At 38.2% G+C, this 17,024-nt stretch overlaps 2 protein-coding genes across 8 annotated transcripts in view; both read right to left on the minus strand.

Moving 5' to 3' along the window:
- Positions 1–690: 690 nt before the first annotated feature.
- slc15a1a (solute carrier family 15 member 1a) lies at positions 691–7,964 on the minus strand. The gene is made up of 21 exons (XM_042425585.1): positions 7,882–7,964; positions 7,615–7,756; positions 6,202–6,321; positions 5,977–6,076; positions 5,325–5,415; positions 5,145–5,228; positions 4,951–5,033; positions 4,749–4,835; positions 4,570–4,659; positions 4,444–4,488; positions 4,322–4,354; positions 4,136–4,224; positions 3,369–3,450; positions 3,158–3,277; positions 2,852–3,004; positions 2,713–2,759; positions 2,293–2,400; positions 2,084–2,186; positions 1,534–1,671; positions 1,277–1,384; positions 691–1,107 (listed from the first exon to the last, which is right to left on the minus strand). Exons 1-21 carry the CDS (start codon positions 7,886–7,888, stop codon positions 868–870), a joined length of 2,070 nt encoding a protein of 689 aa, XP_042281519.1. The 5' UTR covers positions 7,889–7,964; the 3' UTR covers positions 691–867.
- Positions 7,965–8,962: 998 nt separating this feature from the next.
- LOC121906631 (dedicator of cytokinesis protein 9-like) overlaps positions 8,963–17,024 on the minus strand; it is an 83,191-nt gene continuing 75,129 nt past the window's right edge. For 4 of the 7 annotated variants that reach the window (XM_042425581.1, XM_042425579.1, XM_042425584.1 and 1 more), the window contains exons 42-53: positions 16,876–16,989; positions 16,530–16,745; positions 16,208–16,265; positions 15,772–15,878; positions 14,879–15,001; positions 14,682–14,795; positions 13,137–13,283; positions 12,820–13,030; positions 11,871–12,061; positions 11,673–11,773; positions 11,455–11,593; positions 8,963–10,114 (exon numbers count right to left, since the gene is read on the minus strand). In XM_042425581.1, coding sequence (XP_042281515.1) covers positions 9,989–10,114; positions 11,455–11,593; positions 11,673–11,773; positions 11,871–12,061; positions 12,820–13,030; positions 13,137–13,283; positions 14,682–14,795; positions 14,879–15,001; positions 15,772–15,878; positions 16,208–16,265; positions 16,530–16,745; positions 16,876–16,989 — 1,647 coding nt within the window. In that variant the 3' untranslated portion in view covers positions 8,963–9,988. Of the gene's footprint in view, positions 10,115–11,454; positions 11,594–11,672; positions 11,774–11,870; positions 12,062–12,819; positions 13,031–13,136; positions 13,284–14,681; positions 14,796–14,878; positions 15,002–15,771; positions 15,879–16,082; positions 16,125–16,207; positions 16,266–16,529; positions 16,746–16,875; positions 16,990–17,024 lie in introns of all 7 variants that reach the window. The other 3 variants (XM_042425580.1, XM_042425577.1, XM_042425578.1) reach the window with 1 other exon arrangement.

The raw sequence follows: 17,024 nt of genomic DNA on the forward strand, positions 1-17,024 counted from the left end.
ATAAATTAAGTGGATGCACAGCAGACCTCATTTTGGAATCCACTGTTGTTGTATATACAGTATATTTGTACACTAGCACTCACACAGTTTATTTTATAACCTGTGCATATATATCACATTCATACTTATTTATACATAGGCTTACAATTACTACCTTAATCTTGTACTAATTTATGCCTTACTTGCACTTCTGGTTAGATGCCAACTGCATTTCGTCATGAAATACTTGTACTGTATTTGTTTGATGACAATATAGTTGAATCTAATCTAATCTAATAGGACATTCAGTACTTGCCAAGCACATTTAGTGTCAAAAAACACACTATTCAGTATTCATACTGTATGTCTGGAAGCTTTAAACTTAAGGTTTGATATAAGTTGGAGCTCCCTGGTTCTCAAGACTTCAATTGTCAGTGATGAAACACGCAGGAAGGATTTATTTTTATTGCTTACTTGAACATAATGTACACATGAATATAAAAGAGCAATTACACTTAATAATATGTAAATGGAAAATAATAGCATTTATTGGTTGTTTTATTATTCTACAGCCAACAGTATATCCATATATCCATTTGTCATACTGAATGTAATGTTGGAGGACTACATATCGGTCTTTGCCAATAAAATATAAAATATTTAAAACACTCACTCACACACACTCACATACACACACACACATACACACGCACACACAAACACACACACACACACACACACACACACACACACACACAGACATGCGTGCACACAAATAGGCAATACTGGTAGATTTACTGTACATTCTACTTCATGTCTCAATGTTAAGGTTTAGAATAAGATAGAAGATATAAACCAATTATTGACATCTAATCTGCGTTTGAGACTTCACATTTTGGTTTGTTTGGCTGCATCATCTTCATCATGACATTTAATCGAGTCTTTCTTGACCATCTCAATCTCCGACTTCTCTATTTGGCTTCTATCATCCTCATCATCTTCATCAATCTTCTTCTTGAACTGGGCCTCAATTTCAGTGGGGTCGATGTAGGTGTAGAAATACGCCATGATGGAGAAGATGATACACACAGCCACCAAGAGGGAGGCGAAGAGAACGTACTCTGCCCACTTTGAAAGAGGAAGAGAGACACAGAGGGACAAACACGGTATTAATGCGTCATCATGTGTCACCGTCACTACGTGGCACAGAAACACATGTCTAACATGTTTATTACAAGTATTTAGTCTGTAAGGATTAGTTTTAGCTTAATTTGTGTGAGTACATTTTGTTTTTTACCTGTTTGGGAAGTTTTGCGAGCTCAGCCACAATCAGAACGATGAAGTTGCCAACAGCAACGGTGAGCAACCAGCCTGCTTGCAGCACTGATTTCATGTTACTAGGTGCCTTGAAGACGCAAAAGAATGACATGAAATGAACAAAGAGTATTATACAGAACTATTATCTAGTTCAGGGACAAAGAAAATTGGAAATATTCAATTTTACCTACACCTTCTTGTATGATGGTACAGCACTGAAACAAGGTTTGCCTTTACCTGCGAATAAGAGAACTCCAGACCAGTAACGGAAAACATCACTTCGCCAGCAGTTATGAAGAAGTACTGTGGGATCTGGAGGGCCATGTGAACCGAGTTGGGCTTGATGTCTTCTGCAAATGTAATATCGTCCTGACACTAAAATAAAAAACAGAAATAATTATGATAGTTCAGTTTAGGGCACTGATTCTCAACTAGTGTGACACAAAAGACAGGACAGATTTTGCCAGAACATGTGAATGCTGTACGCTGTGAACACTAATTTTTTTGTCATACAGACGTAAATAGTGCATTTGTTGGGGACTATTTTCAGCTGTGGATTAATATACTTTAGTGACAGCAGCAGACTGTGTATGTGGGATTGACTCAAAATAAACTACAGTGCCCATGTTCATTGTTGCAGAAGAATAAGCTGTATCAGGCTTTGGAGAACCAATTACAGAATGATCTGACACAATTCATAGTTGAATGTCACTTATTAGATGAGATAAAATTTTGCATAGCTGACCAGGTAAAATCCATGATACTGGAAATTTTAGTTGACACTTACACTTGGTCCAATGTCGGGGATAAAGAAATTATATGAACTTCCAAATCCAAACTCCCTGCTGTACTCGCAGGACCGTGAACCACTCCTTATGGTGAAGGTAGCCCTGATCATTAGACAAGAAAATCTGTTTAATAAACTGTATTTTTGTTTGCAAAAATGATGATTAATGTATAAAAACAACATATTAGTTAAGATGAAAAAATACTTACTTTCCATATTTTATCAGGGAGTAGTTGGAATAATGAAATGGCTCAATTAATTCTACATCTTCTCCAGGAATTGATACGTTCACTGCTGTAGTCATACCATTTACAAATCTGAAATGATTACACATTGAGTAAAACATTACAGCCAGAAAATTTTAAAACAGTCAATGTTAAAACTAACATATGTAATCCCTTAATTTTTACTCATTTCCTCTGAAAATGCAGATAAAGATTAGGGTTGCAAATAACTATTTTTACCAGATAAATAACTAAAACAATTAATTGATTACGAAAATAGTTATAAATTATAATTATTATCAACACACACACACACACACATATATATATATATATATATACACATAGTTGTATGTATAATTATTTCAACACTAATACAGTTTTAACATTTGTGATTTTACTTACCGGACTGCATTGTAGCCTTCCTCTGGCTTAGCAGTCAAATCCTCGGTCTGAGGAAATGAGACGGTGGATGTTTAGTAATTTAACCATTAAAAGATCTCGTGTGTGTCTTTATTTTTATTACTTTGTGCTTCTAACTCACCATCACCCATTCCTTATTGATGTTTGAAGGAATGAGAAGCGTTTGCCGCTTTCCTTTGGTCAAGGAAATAGATCTCGTCATTTCAGGACCGCCTAACTGACTGATTGAGACGCTGATTTGTTCTGCTTCAAACGTGAAGAAATTATCACTGAACTACAAAACAAAGAAATGAAAAAGTAAAAACACTGGGAATATACAGACACAAACAGTAGTATTTTGGATCACATGCAATTGATTTTCACTGAGTTTTAAACCTCTAAGCCCCAGTTTTGTACAAAGTTTTGTGTTATTGATATGAGGACATACCTGAGCATCAAGAAGTTCCATTTGATCATTGTTGGGCAGTTTAACTGTCACTTGTTTACTGCCCATGTTAAGTAATTTCAACTGACTCTGTGAGGCTGATGGGAAGACAGGCAGTGTGTTCTGGAAATGAATACAAAGTAGAAATGAACAGTTGTTGTTGTTATGAACTCCAAGAGTCATTTCTTATACTTACCTATACTTTTACACTTACATCAATTTGAATCTGAACCACTGCGGCGCAGACAAAAGCCGTAGCTGCCAGAAGCATCCCCACTGTCATTCTTTTCAGAGGTCTGTTGAATCAACATTAAGTACTGTTACTGGTTTGTCTAACATTTGGGAACTTTACAGCACAAATATGTCTTAATTTGAATACAAGAATATGTTTTTTCTTTTTTTTTCTTTTTTTTTTTTAAATCACTGTAATATTAGCATTTTCAACATTAACATGGTTATTACAGGCTTGTGTGAAGTTACACAAGTCTTGAATTGAGATCTGCATGTTTGAGCTCTTCCTCTACAAAATCTTGCTGCTTGTTTACTACTCATAGCACAATTGTCTATTGTCGAGCTTTTAAAATAGTGTTTTGACATTTTGGGGAAATACGCAGACAGACAGGGTCATATGTTTGTAGGCTAAATATAAGCTGGCTTGGTAACAAATATTAAAGTGGTATCAATACTCTCATCTAACATTTGGCATTAATTTGGCAAGCATATTTCCCAAAATGTCAAACTATTCCTTTAAATATGCAAAAAAGGGGAAGAGGAGATTGAGAGTATTTTGAAATGGATGAGGAGTTTTTGTTCCAAAATGGTGAACATTTAGAGAATGAAACTTTGAAAGTGAGAAATCTCTGCATCCCTCAAAGTAAATGTTTTTCAGTGACCCTACAAAGTTATTCAATAACTGTATAAATGACTTACAGATATGGTATATGCTCTGTAGCTGGCTCACTGAGCTCCAGTGGTACTTACGTAAAGTTCAGGCCACATTTTTTGATCAGAGGGTAGATGAGGCTGTCCATGATAGGCACCAGAGTCAGGATCAGGATGGGGTTGACAGTCTTTCAAAAACATAAATTGCACAGTGAGAATTTTCTCAAATAGAGTTCAGTGAAGAACATCAGTCCAAGCAAATATGATAAAATTATTTCAACTTACTTGCATCTGATCAGGCTGTATAACAAGTAGTCCCTGCAAAGACACAAAGAGATAAGTAGAACATGAACACATTGCTTTAGTCAGTAAATGTATTTATTGTTGGTTTTAATCATCAAACTTACAAAGTTCCCATCCAAGTTGGTGGCCTGCAGAGTCCATCTAGAACCCTTAAAGAGAGGTAGAGAATTTAGCAGGGTTTACACTGGGAAACTTTCAGATGAGTGATAAGTGTTAAAGCTTTAAGATACCTTTTGATCAAATAGGGTCCAGAACATCGGAAGTGGGATGTATAAAAAGAGGACCTTCAGCACCATTTTGATCTGAGCAATGAGGAGTTTCTACAGTGCAGAAAGACAGAATATGAGCTGATGTTATTGAATTAAAGACAAAGCTTGTATGAAAACTTAAAAGATTTAAATAAACTTACGTCGTATTTTTCTTCTGCCCAGTCCATCCAGTGCTGCCTCTTTGGGTATTGATCACTTCTGTGCCTGAAGCGGTTTTTAATGGCAAACTGATTGAGGGAAGAGCAAAATGAAAAATGAATTTGCTTTTAAAACAAACAGAGCCACTGTTGGTACACAACGAATGCAGACAGTGTTGATGCAAATGGTGTAAACTGGACTTACCCCGATGCATTTGCACACATCCATCATGATATTCCCTTGTGGCTCAGCTTTATAGTACATACCACTCCCAACGATGAACACCACTGTTAGGGGCATCGCAGACAAAACATCACAATGATTACGCTGTATATACCAAACCTTTACATTTTTTGCTTCATGTATAATATCACAGTCTCCAAATTGTTTAGACATACCAAGTGCAACCAACATTAGTGCTGCAGGGACACCGAAGGCCAGAGGATAACAGTTCTGCTGACTGTAGATGCCACACTGCTGAGCTGCAGATGGAGATAAAAACTGTTCAATAACTTCTATTTTCCAATTATCACATGCACTCATGCTTATGGCACAAACTTTGTCCCACTCATACCTACCTCTCAGGATAGGAGTGATAATAGTTGACAGGAGACTGCCACCATTGATGCACAGGTAGAATACAGAGAAGAAAGTTCTCCTCTGGCTTTCCTGCACAGAGAAATACGTCAGTGAACGTCTATCATGCTAACAGCATGGCAGATGGCAATGTCAATCTGCAAGTCTACTGCTTTGGTCCAGACTGAAATATCTCAGCAACTAGTGGATAGAGTGCCATGAAATTTTGTACAGATATTCAAGGTACCCAGAGGATGGATCCTAATGACTTTGGTAGTCTCCTGACTTCTTCTAGGCTTAATGACATTACCATTTTCCTCAACTGTACTTTGGTGCTAATTAGCTAATCTTAGCTAACACGCCAAACTAAGGTGGTGAACACGGTAAACATTATACCTGCTTAACGGCATGTTATTATGCTGATGTTAGCATGTATCTCAAAGCACCACTTTGCCAAAGTACGGTCTAACAGAATTGGCTGTATATTTTTGTCTATGTCTTGATAGTGGATAGTAGAGAGGAAACAGGAAATGGGAAAGGAGAGAGGTGGGATGACATGCAGTAAAACTACAGGTGTTGCAATTACATGCTTGATGTTATGGTCAACACCAAAGGTTGAACATTAGAGAGGCAGAAGTAAGATAATATTCTAACCTGGTCATCATTAAATTGGTCTCCACCAAAGGCAGCCACACAAGGTTTGATGCCACCGGTGCCCAGAGCGATGAGAAAGAGCCCCACCATGGACAACACACTGAATGTGAGGAAGAACACATGCATGAGCAGGTTTTACTGTAGAATATATGGTAAAAACTGTATGCCAAAATGCCACACTGTGGATTTTGACTCAATTATTCCTGTGGTAGAATAGAAACTCACACATGAAGGGTTATGTTGTCTGGTGTGCCATCTCTGTCCGAGTCAGTGATGTCATGGATTGCACTGACAGCCATTGCAACCTGGCCGATTGCATAGACAATGGACAAGTAGACGATAGTCCTGTGAGAAGGAGAGTGAAAGAGATAGCACTGATTTAGTATTGCAATTCTTTATAACATGTCTGACTCATGATGGATCAAAATTGATGCAGCTGAACCAGAGATATCATCTTTTTTATCCGTGCTTCTTTTTCCTGCTCAAAACTGGATTTCTTTAACTTTTAAAAGGTTTGTTTTTAGCCCAAGTGATATCACAAGAGGCAATTTGTCAGACTAAGCACCCCTCCCTCTAGAGCAACAGAAGGCTTTATAGGACTTTTTTTCATTTATGCAGTAGAACTCCCCAAGACCTGTAAACACACTTTGATGTTTAAAATCAGTGGAGTTCCCCTTTAATACTGATACATCAGTGTAAGTAAAATCTTATTGTAGTAGCTGATCATGGTGGAGCCACTTGTAAATAATTTATATATAGTTGGGTAGTTTAGTACAGTGGCTTCCTACCTAAGGATTAGGCTCCTTCCAGTTGGTCACCAAGTTCTATTACACAAATCTTTATTTATTTATTTTTTTTTACTTTTCTCTGATCTTTGATCAGAAAATGAAATATTGGGTAATTTTACCATTTTGGGAAATCAGTCTTTGGTGGAACTGAAATGTCTGAAATGTGTCAAAGGGCTCAAACTAGGCACAGCTTTTTGTAAGGGGTCACAAACCAAAAAGTCTGGGAGGAAATGGTTTAATGTTTAGCTTATCATATATGGTTTTTTTAATAAATCTGAAAAGTAACAAGCAACTTTAACTGTCTAATAGATATAGTGGAGTAAAACGTACAATATTTTCATCTGAAATGTAGTGGAGTTGAAGAAGCAGAAAATGGAAAGACTCAAGTGTGGCTTAGGAGGTAGAGCGGGTCGTCCACTAATCGGAAGATCGGTGGTTCGATTCCCGGCTCCTCCAGTCCAAGACACTTAACCCCAAATTGCTCCTGATGGCTGTGCCATCAGTGTGTGAATGTGTATGAATGATTAGATTTCCTCTGATGGGCAGGTTGGGACCTTGCATGGTAGCCCCTGTACCATTCAGCGTATGAATGTGTGTGAATGGGTGAATGTGATTCGTGGTGTAAAAAGCGCTTTGAGTGGTCAGAAGACTAGAAAGGCTCTATACAAGTATAGTCCATTTACCATTTCAAGTAAAGTACAAGTACCCCAAGATTGTACTTGAGTAAATGTACTTTGTTACTTTCCACCACTAGAGACAGTTATAATCTAAAACTACTTGTGTATGTTGTATGAGAAAATAATCTAAGCCTTCATGCATTGAATTGGTGGAATTTGAGGCAGTCACTCACTTAAACTTTCCCAGCCAGGAGTCAGCCACGATGGCCCCGAGAATAGGGGTCAGGTAGCACAGAGCCACAAAAGTGTGGTAGATGGAGGTGGCCATGTCATCATCCCAGCGCAAGAAGTACTTGAAGTACAGCACCAGGACAGCTGTAGACAGGTAGGAAAATGGATGCTTCTTCTTATTTTACAGAATGTAATCATCAATCTAATCAGACACAGTATCAGCTGTGAAGCAACGTTTAGTCAGGATTTTGTTTATGAAATATTCTCACCGCGCATGCCATAGTAGGAGAACCTCTCGCAGAACTCATTCACAACAATGAAAAAAATGCTGATCGGGTAGCCACACACCTGTTTGTCCTGATGGATAAAAGCAGTATTTAGATAATCTACTTAAGTAAAAGTGTAAATACCACACACTATAAAAATACACTGTTACAAGTATTGCATTCATGCATTCAAAATTGTGTTTAATCTGTAAAAATGTATCATCATCATATCATATTTTATAAACTGATCATATGTCTTGTGTATAAAATCTTAAAATGGAAACACTTTAGTGAAATACAACCACTGCAAACTTGTACAAAAGTATTCAGTACATCAGTACAGTGAATGGCATATTGAAAGCCTGGTTTCTTTGTTCCTATTGATTATTATTTAACATGAACATGAAAAAACTGCATGAACATCCAATAAATTAATGAATAAAATACTTTACCGTCCCTCTGCTCTTCTTCCCTTTCTTGGGATCTTCGTTATCTGTGCACAAGATGAAACTAGTTTAAATAACTGGTTGTTTTCCATACAATAGAGCAATGCAGTAGCTTCTTTTGTTGTATTTTGTCTTTCTCACTCTTTTTATAATCAACATTTCAGTATTAAATAAAGAAACAATATGGCAGAGGTAAAGAGTATGTAACTAAGTGTTGATAGTTCTGACTTCTCCCTCAGGTGTGTGCACTGTGCAGTTTAGAATAATTACTCTTTGTGGTTTTGAATAACACACCTAATTAAATGTTTGCAAACTCACCTGCCATGATGTCTCAGTGAAACTTTCTATTTGGATATTCCTTTGAGATTCCTGTGCGGAGCAGGTGATAATTGATCCTTCACAGTTCAAGAATGGGAGTGTTTCTGTAATACGGTTTCTTATTAGCCCTTGATGTGTCATCCACACTGCTGACTGTGTTGCTTTTATGATGGGTGGGAACAGGAGATGTAGGAGATAGGGAGTCAGCTATGTACAGTCCCTGACACCTCATAAAAAATGATTAAGCACCAGGAACTCAATAACCAAATGTAAGCATCAACACAAGAATAAACTTTAATAAATGAGTAAATAAATACAACTGCAGAGAAATGAGTGTATTTTATTTAAAAGAAAAGCATTAGGGAACATATCTGTTTACAGCAGAACAGTGACTTTGTGTTAAATAAAAATAAAAAAAGAACCATTGCTGCCCAAATATAAAACAATTTCTTGAACATTTCAATGAACACTAAAATGGTAAAAGCTTCAAATTACTTCCACAGTAGGCGAAGTGTCTGGTTCCACACCTCATCGCTTTGGCAAAAAAGGTGAACATCATCTTTACAGTGTATGAGCTCCACACAGCAAGATACTTTGCAAATATTGCACACACTCCTTTTTTATATACATTAATAAACAACTTGGAATATACTTTTTTGTATGCAATGGCTTTAAATATCCTAAAACTCTCCTGTTCTAAGACATTGAAGTGATTTAAGCTTAAATGCTAACATAAATCAAAAGAGGCCCTTTTGCAAATTTGCAGTTTTATAGAAATATAATTTCATGTACAGGGAGATGAGCGTTGTATGCAGCGTATGCCGCTCATCTAGATGTCAATACAGTGGCTTATAAAAGTGGAATACTGTACATACAAAAACACAATGTGAAACATTAACAAAATAAACAAAAATGGGCTGTTGGGAGGTTGGTGGGTGTAGTGTAATGACATGCATATAATAGATCCCAACAGGAATGTGTCCATGGAAAACACTGGCCAGTCTTTTCAGGTAGAAACAGGTGAGAGAGAAGACAGGTTATGTCTCATCACACATGATGTGTGAAGCAGGGACAAAGTCTGTGTCCTGTCATCTCTCCTAGCACGACTCCCTCTCTTGTTGGTCATGTCTCAGGCTTCACCGGTGTGCTGTCACAGGAAAATTAAATTGGCCACACCCAACACAGTTACCATACTGTTTGTATATGTTAAATAAGTCTGGTGCCTTAGTTATGGTCTGTTGAGGGAAGCCAGACAGCAAAGAGAAGGTTTTTTCAGTTTCCCCCACTGGCGCGCCCGGTTGGCGAATATAGCAGACGCTGAGTTCAAGGCTAACCCCAGGCTAGCATCATACCACAGAGGAAGAGCTGGGGATGCCCTGGATGGTGGCACTGGTTGGCGTGCCACTGATGGCGTTAAAGATGTGAAGCGAGTCCGGAAGAACGCTCTTCATGCCATCTTCCACAGGACTGATCTAGAAGGAAGAGTGTGTAGAGGAAGAATGAGATATAAAAACATACCAATACTATTTCAGTCAAGCCCTATTAGAGCTAGATGAGATCAACACTACTCATGAAGCTAGGAGACAGCTAGCTATCTATCCTTAGAAAACCTTAAGTGTAAAAACAACAACTGGCCATTTTACAAGGGGGTTATCTGCAGGGCAACTTTTTGGCTGGGACCAGTTACCTGGCAAGACTACAGGAAGTTACAAGACATAGTCCAAGAATTAGATAAGAAGACTGATACCACTGTCAATCTTCTCATTTAACTCTCGGAAAGAACGCAAATAAGTGTATTTTCTAAAATGTAGAACTATTCCTTTAAGGTGGAGTATCTGCACCCCTTTCTTGAAGGTTAACAGATCCATAAAACAGAAAACAACAACTAAAAAACAGGAAGTACACATAACATCAACGGAAAATCATTAGAGTGTAAGACATAATTGTGTGTGTATGTGTATACAAAACAAATGTAAATGCATAAGCACACACATTCAGATGTGTGTACATGCATATACAGATATAGATATACATTTACATATTGTTCATGCACATAAAACGTATATGAACACACATATACAGTATGTACATGCTTACTGCATACACATGCAAACAAATTCATATCAGCAATCCAAAAGGGATACTGTATGTCAAAAAGAGACTGATCCAGCCAGCAGGAGTTTTCATAGTGAAGGGAGAATAAGTTGGTTTTGACTTTTGAAGTATCAAGAGGATCCATATGTGAGAATGCTCTACGTCAAGCTGATTTTTTAAAGATTTATTGTAGGCATATAAAGATAAGCCTGTCTGTGGTCAGATCAGATAGCTTTGCCAATCTATCCAGTGCTTTTAAGGTGGACCTTTATTGTAGCTTGAATAAAAGTAAAGTCATATGATCAAATTTATTTTTTGTTAAAATAAAAGCTGCAGGTGAACTTGCTGGAGGTTATTGATGTAACATTAAGCAGACTAGAATAACCCAGTGCAATAACCCAGGTCTAAAAATGTGGTTTCTGTGGTTTTATTAATATGACCATCAAGACTTTAACAGACTGTAACACCAGGATTTTCTATGAGTTTGAAAATGAAAGATCCTACAGCCATCAAGATGTAGGTTAATGTCTGAGAAGAGATGCCTCTGTCTGGCTGGACCAACAATGAACAACTCAGTCTATATGTTGCTTCTTGCATTACCATCCAATCTGCTCATGTCAGCACAAGGGAAAAACAGAGAATGGCATTATCAACAAGTGTGTTATCAATCACATTATCAGTCATTTCATTAATGCAGACTGGGCAATGATGTACTCACTTGCTCATGCATGATGATGGACAGCTCTCTGGCTAGGTCCCTATAGTTGGCTTTCATCTCATCATGATATTCCTGTTGGTCCTCTTTGATTAGCCGCTCATTTATGCCCAAGCCATGCCCACATGCCTCCACAAAATGCCTGTTCAATTAAATAAATTAATAATTAAACAAAGTCGTAAAACCTGATTACGCTTTGATTTAAACTGTTGAAATCTCACCTGAAGACCTCTTTCAACTGTTTGACCTTGTTATCAGGATACTTCTTGGCGCTTGCGTCATCCAGGAACGCTCGGGCATAGGCTAGTGGACCTGCATTTACCTGAGGGTGGATGTCACAGAAAGTCATGTCATGTTATGTTTTTATTCATAATCATTTCATAAAGTATGTCCTGTATGTGTGTGTGTATGTTGTTCACCTGGACACTGATGCTGCCCTGCAGTTTGAGCTGCAGACGGATCATGTCCACCTCACTGGAGGAGCAGAGCTGTTTGATCTCTGCCACCTTCTTGCTCATCTCATCGATGGCCACCTCGATGGGGCTGAGATCAGTGTGGTGTTGATACATCACTGCTATACGTTTCTTAACATAGGGGAAACAGTGTGTGGCTGGGGGACAGAAACACAACGAGGAGACCAGTAAACACCTTGCTTCTCAGTGCACGTGCTTTTCTAAGTTTTATAGCTCAGAATCCACTTATGTGTAATGAACATTATGTGAAAGCTCTTACATAATAAAGATAAGAGGACATTGTTGAACTTTTGGATCTTTTGCACCATAAAACAATATAACTGTGATTATAGATTAGGAAAGGTCCTTGACAAACAGCTTACATGTTCAGAATCTAATCAAGGTCTTCCATTCATGCATAAGACCTTTCTGCTGAGCAATGTATTTGAAGCCTGCTGTGTGAATATACAGACAATGGGAGGAGGTGGACCATAGTTTGGAAGGAAAATGAGAGAAACACTTAAGTGAAGAAGGTATCTCATTTTTTTAGATGATCTCTATACTGTTTTAAAGGGGAACTACACCAATTTTACACATAAAGATCAGTTTACAAGAAAAAATATCCCTGATAATGGCATCAGAGATATCTCTGCTCAGGCTTGGAGACAACATTTTTTTAACTGAAACTGAGGGTGTGGTGTTTGAAAGACATGGACATGTACAAGGCAACCAGGGTCTAACAATAAACACTAGCAACAAGAGACTAAAAGTCAGAATATCTGCCTCTGCTGCACCATTTCTGACTATTATTTTCTGAATCTGTCCCAAGTCCCCAATTTTATGTTTTACTAAATTGCTGAGTGCCCTTTGAGGAGCTTATCTTATGTGACACTACCACATACATAAGGTTACCTACTGGTTAGTATAGTCCTGCGTTTGCACTGCTCCTCCACCCCGCCTTGCTTTTTGCCTGATATGGTGAAAGGCATCTCAAACACAAAGCGACGGATGTTGTGGCTTTTTTCAAAGTCTGTCTTCCTGTCCACCAGCTCCTTCTCCTCCAGGTAAGGGGTCACATGTGTCACTTGGATATAAGCATACTTAGAATCCAGGTCTTTGGGGTTAATCTGCAGAACATACATGACATTACAAGTCATTACAAATCATATGGGCCATGTTGGGCGTCTGGGAAAATCAATCATAATCACAAATGAAATATCAACAAAGTCTCACCCTCCCAGAGTCCTGAATCATCTTCACGTTCTCCTGCCCAAACTTGTCAGAATACAGCTTCAGGAGCCTCTGAGATATCTCTGACAGAGGAGTGAATTTGGGTTCTTTGTAGATGTACTCCTTACCATCTTCATCCTCAAAGAAGCCCTAAGAAGATGCAAAACATGTTCAATGGTCACAATAACTAAAAATACTGTGTATCTCATAAGATGTAAAGAAGCACACTATACCACATCAAACCAAACATGGGCTGTGAGTGGGAGTCATTCCAACAGTTTGTTAAATGAAATGTTAAAGTACTCTTTAAGACTCAGATCTGGGCTGAAAGGTTTGGCAGACTCCACAAATACACAACCCTCTATCTAATGTCCAAGCACAGACACACAGAAAAAAAGAAAAAAACTGCACTGCAAGACATCAACTAGTGTCAGTTCAATGACATGAGACAGACCAAAGGACAGAGGTGGGATATAGATTTCACACTGTCAGTGGGAGCACTTGGTTTAGTCAATTGTCTTCTATGTACACGTATAATCCCATAAACAGATGGGTGAAGCCATGCATTTACCCAGTGAGAGATGAATCCTGCTACAGTATTAGCCCTTCAAGGGTTTCCTACTATAATTAGAACAACACTGAGGCTGGAGTAGTGGAGGAGTTAAAGGGCCAAACGATAAGCAATGCACGTGAAGTAGCACTGCATTAGCAAAGGAGCACAACACAACCTAAAACATCACTGCAGTCCAACTGCAATATTGGCTTTCACATTGATTTACCTCAGCCTCTGAGTCAGTAAACTGGTACTGCTACATGGGTGTGGACAACAGAAAATAAAATCAGTTATTCCATGAGAGCTATCTAAAATACTTATTCAAACTACTGCATTAACATTAGACCATCATGTCAAGAGACATGAATTTGTGTAGGTTATTTCTATCAAGCACACAGGTAGAGGTAACCACACCCAGCAAATTATTTAGAAAATGTCACAAAACAAGACAGAAATGAGGGTCAGTACTAAAATCGTAGAAACCTAGAAACACTGAAATGAGTGCAGAAGTGGACGAATGCCATGCAACACAATCCCAAACACAGGAAGCAGCAATGGTGACCGATTGATACTGTAACTTGAAGCAGCAAACTATGTTTGATAAGTGCAATGGATTACAGCAGTACCAACAACACACAAAGATTTAGGCCGCTCAGAAAGGCTAGCAAGGTCTACCACACAACTTACCGCCGCCTTCAAAGAGGATAAAAAGCAGAAAAGGGTATTAGAGTGGGTCATAAAATGCCACTGCATGTGGCCATGCTCTAAAAATAAAAAAGAAACACCTTCAGCAGCTCCCATGCTCAGTGTGAATTACTTAACAACACCAGCAACCAAATTAATACTTGTGTACTTGGTGAAATCAAATTTGAATTATTTAAAATGCAGTTAGTGTGGAAATCAAATAAACAATAGGTCCAGTTGGACAAATAAACTAAAAATAACACCCCTCTTTACAGAATATGTTGATGCTGTTTCTTGAGTGTTTAACCCACCTGGCCGAAGAAGGCCACTCTGAAGTAGGTACCCAGCAATCTTTTGCCTGTGTGCATGACTTCCGTCACTTTGCTGTATGCTCGATGCAGCGTGTCGTACAGGTGGGCCAGTTTCTGTGCAAAGTCATAACATCTGATTAGGGATAAATGGGATAAATTAGTGGGGTGATAAAATTCCAGATGAGGCCACCTTGTACCTCAAAGTCCCTGCGCTTCTCATAAATGGGGATTATGAGCTTGTAGATGTCTGAGATGAGCTCGTAACGCTCCGCTTTCCACAGGCCATCTGCACACTCCTCCAAAAGCTCCATTAGGACATCCTGAGGGAACATGAGGGATGAAAAAAATAGTTGATGAGCAATACATGAGAAAATTGCTTCCATAAAAAGTAAGACAACTCCTCTTTTATCATGACCGTATTTGATGAGTGTGAACAAATAAAAGGAAGCACACATCTATTCTAGTGAAATGCTGGCTCCCTCTCCTGTTTTTGTTAATTCAAATGAGCTGACATGTCCCTCCCAAATAGGTTTGTTACTATAAGAAATACACAAGAATTATGTTGATGTCTAAACTACAAAATGTGGTCATTGCTCTTCTGGTTTGTCCATTGCTTCATATCTTGGAGGTCTGCTGCAAAATTCAAGATGAAACACTGAAAGAACCAGCCAGTTGTCACTTTAAAGGATGATTCGTTATTTTTAAAAATGGATTAATGGAGAGCTTAAAATGTTTTTCTCTTCTCTGTTTTTCTTCTCTCTTCTTCTGTTTAAGTAGAACATGTAACACTTCCTGCAACATCACATTTACTTAACATGACATTCATTAGGTTTTGGTTTCAAAGCAGCTTACAGTGAGTGCAATCAACCTCTGTAGGAACAAGAGCTAAATGTCATGAAGACATGAATGTGAAATCCTTCCAAATGAAAGCTTAAATCTAAATGAAATGATATCAAATTAAGTCATAAAGTAGTAATACTACATACAGGTCATGGTGCTTCTTTCAAATCATATTAGCACAGTCATATTACAGTAAATTAAACAGACAGTGATTTATCTTTTGCTTTAGCAGTAGAAAAGGTGTATGTACTTCATTGAAATGGACGTCCTGCATGCCGACATCCTCCATCATGGCCGCTTCTTCATCAATGTTTGGAGTCACGACTCGGAATGCTGAGCAGCCCTGCTTGAACATGCCTGCACACAGCATGAGATGAGACAACGTTTTAACTATGAGCCCAATCTTTCGTACAAAAAAATTAATATAACAGAGCTGCTGTGTGGCAGGAAAGAGAAACTTTCCACAGATTACTGAAGACTATCTGACTATATATATTGTCATTTAGTTAAGTCTTTTCTGTTCTGTCTTTTGTTTTATTTTTTAATTATGATCATGTTTACTTTTTGCTGTTTGTCTTATTGTCTGGCTGATGTGCTCTTGTTCTTTGGGGAAAAGGGAAAAAAGTGTGTTATTTGTTCAGTTGTTTATTAAGAAGACTTTGATCATAAAAAGATTATTAAAGTACCTTTTCTCCTCAGATATTCTGCCACAAGTGCTGCAACGTGCACATAGCACATGGCTGCCTGTAAACAACAAGAACAACCCCAGTCAGATAAGAAAAGTGATATTAATAGTACAGTACAGTATTATGTTACAATACAGCACAGTATTACCCACAAACTGAACATCAGCATGTAGTAAACTGTCGGTAATAAACTGTCCGTATTTGTTATTAGAAATTGTACAGACCTATCATCAGATACGAACATAAGGGGAGTCTATCACATGTTAAATTGGTCTCTGATTGACCTATCAGCACAGACTGAGCAGAGTCTCTTATCACAGACCTCTGATAAATCTCCGTTCTTTACATGGATTCGAGCCATGCTGTCCAGCCAGGTTTTTCGTAGCTCAGGCGTGCTGGCGTAAGACTTGGCCAGGCTGTACTGCAGGTCCACCAGCATCTCCGGGTCTCTCTCGTGCTCCTTCATCTGAGCCGTAGCCATCAAAACCGTTCTGATGCGTTTGGTCAGGTCCTTCACATCTGATGGGAAAGCTGTGTTCTGTGAAGGAGGATGCAGAAATTAGAGCAAACAGCTGTGTTATTTTTTAGTTATATTGTCATTGTAGTTTCTAATTCTACTTATATTTTAATTGTTTATTAAAGTAGAGAAAGAGCATAAGTAAACAAACCTTAATAGTTTTGTCACTGTTGGCACAGTTGTTGATTATTGACAGAGAATGCTGGAAGCGAGTACTTCCGATACCGATGACATCAGCTATCAACTGACTGACAGCAATCACCACCTAAAGAAAAAGAAATATGAGTTATTATTAAATAT

Source organism: Thunnus maccoyii, chromosome 11 (assembly GCF_910596095.1).
Source record: "Thunnus maccoyii chromosome 11, fThuMac1.1, whole genome shotgun sequence".
NCBI classification, from domain to species: domain Eukaryota; kingdom Metazoa; phylum Chordata; class Actinopteri; order Scombriformes; family Scombridae; genus Thunnus; species Thunnus maccoyii.